At 57.0% G+C, this 6453-nt stretch overlaps 1 protein-coding gene across 1 annotated transcript; it reads left to right on the top strand.

Moving 5' to 3' along the window:
- The first annotated feature begins 349 nt into the window (after nucleotides 1-349).
- On the top strand, nucleotides 350-6028 carry EDA2R (ectodysplasin A2 receptor). The gene is made up of 8 exons (XM_065729750.1): nucleotides 350-436; nucleotides 1073-1251; nucleotides 2051-2136; nucleotides 2405-2569; nucleotides 3033-3179; nucleotides 3498-3988; nucleotides 4348-4396; nucleotides 4793-6028. The coding sequence occupies exons 1-8, from the start codon at nucleotides 350-352 to the stop codon at nucleotides 5086-5088; spliced, it is 1500 nt and encodes a 499-aa protein (XP_065585822.1). The 3' UTR covers nucleotides 5089-6028.
- Nucleotides 6029-6453: the final 425 nt, after the last annotated feature.

The raw sequence follows: 6453 nt of genomic DNA, 5'->3' as shown, positions 1-6453 counted from the left end.
GCTGAACTGGCTTCACTTGTCCCTGTGTCCAGCTTAGTACTGGAGACGGCACTTTTTTTCCACTGTGAGTAACACAGTGTGGCAGCAGTAACACAGCTCCTCTGCAGCCTTTCCCAGAAAGCCTCTTCTCTGCTTCCTGAGCTCTCGGTGCAGACTGCTGCGTGGGTGAGCTCAGGCGGCCTCGCTGCTGCCAAAGTGACATTCTTGGTGCATAAGAAGTGCAGGCTGTCTGCTGGCCGGTGTGGAAGCTTTTGCCCAGAAAAGGGCACGCTACTCCACTGGAGTGTTGGGACTTGCGTGAACTCTGCTTTTCCTTCCTCCTTTCAGGTACCAGCACCTCCCAGCTGCCATGGGCTGCCAGGAGAGTGAGTACCTGGATGAGCACGGGAAGTGTGTGCTGTGCAGGAGCTGCATGCCTGGGCAGGAGCTCTCCAAGGTAAATGGCTCTGGAAGAACCAGGAATCACTCAGCACCAAGGTTTTCACAGTGCAGGGTGCATTCTCTCTAATCCTTGTTAAGAGGGATGATCTTGGATTTCTGTATGTTGGGAAGAGCTGACACTCAGTAGGAAGGGAAAAGTGATGGGTGTCACTGATTTTGGATAGAAGAGCGAAAAGATGGAAGTGAAAAGTGAGAGGGATTACATGCTGCTGCTCAGGTGGTCCTCCTTCCTTTTTGCCAATGCAAAACTCAGTTTCCTTCCACTCAGTGGCCCCAGGTACAGCTCCCATTCTGCAGCCCTTCTCAGAAAGCTGCTCTCTCTTTCCTGAGCTCCCGGCAGAGGCCAGGCTGCAGGCCGGTGGGCATGGCCTGGCCGTGGCACCAGGCTGTGTCCTGACTCCAGCAGTCCCTCTGGGTCAGCCCTGCAGAGGGGTTCCTGCCCTCTGACACATGCTGCGGGGACCGAGGCTGCCTGTGAGCTGCTGCCAGGCAAAGCACGGCATCCCCCTGGGATCAGGTGTGAGGCTGCCTGCTCTTGGCTGTCTCCAGAGAAGAGATGCTGTGCCCTCAGTATCACTTTGGGTCCTGAAGCATCTCCTCACTGCCATTAACCAAACCTCGTGTCTTGCAGGACTGTGGTGATGGCGTGGGGGGGGACGCGCAGTGTGTTGCTTGCCCTCCCAGGAAGTTTAAGGACAGCTGGGGCCATCATGGCTGCAAGCCCTGCCTGTCCTGTGCCCTCATCAACCGCATCCAGAAGTCCAACTGCACAGCGACAGCCAACGCAGTGTGCGGGGAATGCCTGCCAGGGTGAGCGGGGCTGGGCCGGGCGGGCAGTGCCGGTGGCAGCAGGGGGAGCATGCAGGCACGGGGTGGCTGGGGGGGCTTTGTTGGAAGGCATTTCTCACACAGTGCTCAGGGTGAGCCCTGGTGGTCCCAAGGGGGCTCTTCTTGAGGACACAGCAGTCAGAGCCACCAGAAGAGCTGGGAGCTCCCAGCACAGCAGAGCAGTGGAAAGCCTCAGCCTGAGCTGTGGGCACTAGGGTGGCCAGGCCCCAGGGGATGAGTGGCTGCAGACCACTGCAATTAATGTCCTCCAAAGAGCAGGGTGGAAACCACACCCTGAGCACATCCATACAGAGGACATTGTGGTTTCTGTGGCTGTTGACCTTAGCTGAATTTTTTAAGGAGTTCCTGAAGCCAGGATTGCTCTGTGCAGACAGCCCATGAAGGACCAGAGAGCTGCAGACGGTTTGCTCGTGAGCAATGTGGTTTGTAACAGAGGAATGTCAGAGCTCAGGATTTTGAGTTTCTTCCCAGATGGAGTTGTTAGCTGAAGTTTTTTTGTGGTTTTGTGGAGCTATTAATCACCATCGCCCTCTGTTAGCAAGACCCAGGGAGGGGGAGGGAGGCTGTCTCCAGATGATGTCACTCCTTGGCAAAACAGCTACAGAAGAGAAGAGTAGCTTGGAGCACTGCTTCGCTGGTGTCCGCCGGCGTCGTGGTGCCTGGAGCCATCCCGGCATGCTGCAGCATGAATGAACGCTCGGCTGTTCCTGCAGCAGGACTGGCTCTGGCCCTGCTGACAACCCGCTCTGCTCTCTCGCAGGTTTTACCGCAAGGCACGGCTCAGTGGGCAGCTGGACTGGGAATGCATCCCCTGCACCAAGCAGACACCCTCCTCCGAGCCCCAGTGTAGGTGGCACGGCCCTGGGAGTGCGGGAGGTGGGAGGACGGGGCAGGGAAGCCGGACACAAAGCTGGCATGAGCATGTCAGAGCTGCTTAGGTGTGCTCCCACACCACTGTAGGGATGCTGTTTGCTGTGTACAACACCAAGCCCCTGTCCCACGTGGACATGCTGGAAGAAGTGTGTTTGTAACGTGTGAAGAGGATGGGGCAGGGAGGGTGGCCTGGAGCATTGCAGCCTCTGGTCAGATGTAAAGCTCAAACTGCTGTGTGCAGGTCGGTCCAGAACAAACCTGGTGAAAGTGGCAGTCCCCACGGTGCCGCCACAGGACACGGCCCTGCTCGCCCTGACCAGCAGTGCCCTGGTCATCATCGTGCTGGTGCTTCTGGCCCTCTCCATCATTTACTGCAAGCGGTTCTGGAAGAGCCAGTGCCAGCGAGGTGAGTCTGTGCATGCCACGCATGTCTCCATTCTGCCTTTGCTGTTTGCACACGTTCCAGGCTCCTTCTTTGCTGGGTAGAGCATTGCCTCGAGCCTTGAAAGTCAACCAAACATTCCGCTGTTCACAGAGAATGAATACCTCATCCCTCATCCTGCTTCTTACATCTGCAGGGTTTCTCTTTTGCTTCCTTGTGTCTGCACAAAGATACCGAGGAGCCTCCCTGCCCCTTGTATCATAAGAAGCAGTAGAATCTAATATCACTGCCAAAGTCGGTGTTCTCTCTTGCTGGGGTGTCTCAAGGGCAGTGGTTTTTGTAGGATGAGGGCTGGGAAGCGCTGAGGTGGGGGTGTTGGGGCGGCGGGGTGTTGGAGCTCCTCGGCGGCCGACATTCCCTGTAGTTGAGGGCATGCTGGGGCTACAAGCCAAGCTCTTGCTCACACTCTTTCTCCTGTATGTCCAAGTCTTCCTGCGGACGCAGAACTTCTCGGGCCAACGGGCGATGTTCCCCACGTCGGCAGTGCCCGGCAGGTTTCTGTGCGAGGAGCAGATGTCCGGCCCCTGCTGCCTGGGCATGAAGAACCTCAGCCCCTGCTACAGGCAGACTGAAGGTACCGCGGCTCTCGTGTGCTCTGCGGGAAGGGGGACATGCTGCACTCCCAGTCACAGTGTCTTAAGAAGTGCTGAGACTTTGTGATGAGAGAAAGAGCTGGAGAATTTGGCTCTTATAAAAGCCAGATACAAGTTTTGTACCAGGCATACTCCCAACCTCTGCCCGGCCATGTCCTTGCTGTTGCAGGGGTGGCATGGTTGGGGCAGAGCTTTGTAGAGGGGCTCTCTCTGTGCCAAGCAGAGGACTGAGGTGGGAGGTGGGAGGTGGGACGGGGCAGGGCTGGGTTGTGCTGAGCTGCAGCCTTTTCCAATTCCAGGCCCAGTGGAAGCGGTCCAGTTCATTTCAGAGGGAGAAGCCATAGGCCTCCAGCTGCCGCCTGCCCAGCCCGAGCTGGAGCTGCCACCGGCCGTGGCGGGCAGCCCCATGCCCAAGGGGAAGCTGGCCAGGAGTGGCCTGGAGAGCCAAGCCCTGATGCGGGGCTGTGCCGAGCACCGGGCCGCTGCCATGGCCCCCTCCGACCTCAGGCCCGGCCCCGCGGAGGCCCTGGCCCCGCTCTCCTCCTGTGCCTCTGAGATGCAGCACAAGTGGCCCCACACCCCGGTGGAGTGCACCGAGCTCGACCTGCAGAAATTCTCCTCCCAGATGGAGTTCGTGGGCACTGAGCAGTCAGAGGAGGCGGGGAGCCGGGCAGCCCCCAAGGAGAGCAGCGGTGCGGCACTGGAGCCGGGCAGCGGGCTCAGCAGGGGCCCGGCAAGGAGTGTGACCCCCACCATGCAGAGCTCTGCCACCGAGAGCAGGGAGCGGCAGGTGAGCTCAGCACCGTGAAGTGCCCTCGCACGGCCTCATGCTGCGGGCACAAGATGTCGGTGCTCAGGGAGCACGGGTTCCTGGGAGCTGCGCTCACTGTGTCTGCGGTGATTTGGTAACCACCACAGCCGATCTGCCGGGTGGTTCGTGGCATGTTTGGGTGCATGTTTAGTTCCTCATGCATGTTTGTGGAAGCAGTTTGCTGCAGGAGCATCCCTCGGAAGCTGTTAGCTCCTAGGGCAGTAGTGCTGGAAGGATGAGTGCCGTTCCTTTCAACATCCATGATGGGGCTGGGAGTGTTGACGGGCACTGCTGTTGCTGTCAGACTGTCCCTGACCTTGGGCTCTGTATCTTGCCAGGTGAATGATGCCCAGAGCCTTGTGACTCAGATCAGCAGTACAATGAAGGGTAAGTGGCTTCCAGCCTCTTCTTTGTTCACTATATACTGAGGTAGCAGACAGATGTATTTTGGAAAGGAGCTCCTCCAAAAGCCCATCTTGGCTGCATGAGGGTGCCACTCACCACAGAAATATTGCTAACTTTCAGAGCTTTAGTCTAGCTCCTAAGGCAGATTTCTGTGGTACTGCCTGAAGTGTCCTGAGGCTGTCACTGTTACCAGCCTCCCCAGGGCTGACCCTGCTCTGTGCTGTTGGGCTCTGAAAGCAGTGTTGGAGGAGAAACCTACTATGGCAGGTAGATGTTTTACCTGTTCAGCAGGGATGGGGCTTGAATCCAGCTACTGTTTATTTTTCACCCAAGCTGGACATAGTTTCTAACCCCACTTTGCTGTATTTCTGTCCCCAGGTCTCCCTGTTGCAGAGCTGCCCCATTCCTTGGTACAGTCGCTCGCTTTCTTGTTAGACTCTTCCTTGAACGGTGTGAAGAACTTCAGCCACGTGGCACTGGAGCTGGGAGTCATGCCTCAGTTGCTGGGCCGGATTTCTGGATTTGAGCAGCTCGTCGCCCACCTCACCTACTCGGGAGACACGGTCACCATCCCTCGGCTGGCCCAGGCTCTGCAGCGACTGCAGCGCTTCGACGCCTTGCTCCTGCTGTGCGACCACTTTGCTCTCAGCCAGATCCAGGGCCGCCAGTGCTAGGAGGAGGCAGGGAAGGGACAGAGGAACTGCAAGCACTGTGTGTACTGGTACGGGAGAGGATCTGGTAGCCCTGTGGTCACATCATCTCTCTAACATGCATATGGGAAGTATTCAGAGATGGTCTTGGCATTATGGAATAGATGCATGCAAGGAGGAGCATCCTTCCTTGGTGAAGAGCAGAGGAGCTGGGGAGGTGACAGCACCGTGTGTTTTACAGCTGTCACTCCTGGGGGAAGTTGTGCTCAGCTCCTGCAGTTCTTTTTTCTTCAGCTGTACTTACACCCGTGTGCAGCAGTATGGCAATGTCACAATTGCTGTGCCTGTGGGTGTGTAGTAAGCCTGTGATAAGATCAGTTCTGTGAGGTCTTTGGTCATGGCAGATTTCCTTCCCAGTACCTTCCTCTGCTGGCACAACAAGCCATGAGGGGCTCCGGAGGCCTCGGGTGTCTTCCACACCACCAGTGCTGATGTTTGCTGGCTTCTCCTCAGTTGTGTACTGCTCACTGACAGGGCCAACAATCACTTCTCTCCCATTCCAGTTTTTCTGAACTTTTCCCTTTTGCCCATACTGTATTTTTCTGGATTCCTGTCCCTGCTTTGAGCTGAATCTCAGCTCTCTGCTGTCTGTGCGCTGGAGATGCAGTTCCTGGAGGAGGATCTGCATGACTGTCGCTGTGTGGCTGGAAGTCACGCAGTCAGTGCCACTGCAGCATTTGGCATGTTTTAAATTCATTTCCTTTACTTGAAAAGGTACGGTGTTCTTACAGGAGTACAGTTTTCTTCAAGTACCGGGATACTCTGGTGTGGGTTTGTGTTGGACGCAGTGCTGTGCTGCTCCTCTGTCTGCTGCTGACCACCTCTGCTGTGCTGTGCCACTGCATCCACGTGTGGCTCCAGCATTGGTGCGGGTGCAGCAGAGTGGCAGAGGCCGGGACCCTTCACTGCCTGGTGCCGGCCACTGCCAGGCATGCTGGGGTTGGCTGGTGACCGTGGCTGCGCTGCGGTGAGTGTTAGGAGTCCCTGTGCCAATCACAGCAGAGCAGACTTGTTTTAAGTTGGTCTTTTCTTTTTTTTTCTGCCTAAAAACGACTTAGTTTTCTCATTTCTGGAAGTCAGGGAGGGAACACCCTTCCACATTTAATTTGCTCCTGGTGGATTTGTCAGGGCTTGCAGCAGTTTGGTCTGTGTGAGACTCCCCACGAGTATGGGAGCAGAGCTGCGGGGCGGCTCGCAGGGCTGGCAGCTGTCTCACTGCTCCGGACCGCCGGTGTCGGGAGCTCCCCGTGGCTTCCAGGGGCCTTATGACAAGTGGGGTTCGCGTCCCACGTTGGAGTCTCAGCGGGACGCCGTGCCCCGCCTTAGGCA

The sequence above is a fragment of the Cyrtonyx montezumae genome, unplaced genomic scaffold (genome assembly GCF_038088225.1).
Source record: "Cyrtonyx montezumae isolate F1298 unplaced genomic scaffold, pur_monq_1.0 scaffold_11, whole genome shotgun sequence".
NCBI lineage: Eukaryota > Metazoa > Chordata > Aves > Galliformes > Odontophoridae > Cyrtonyx > Cyrtonyx montezumae.
Note: the sequence above shows the minus strand (reverse complement) of the source record. Positions and strands in the feature narration are given on the sequence as shown.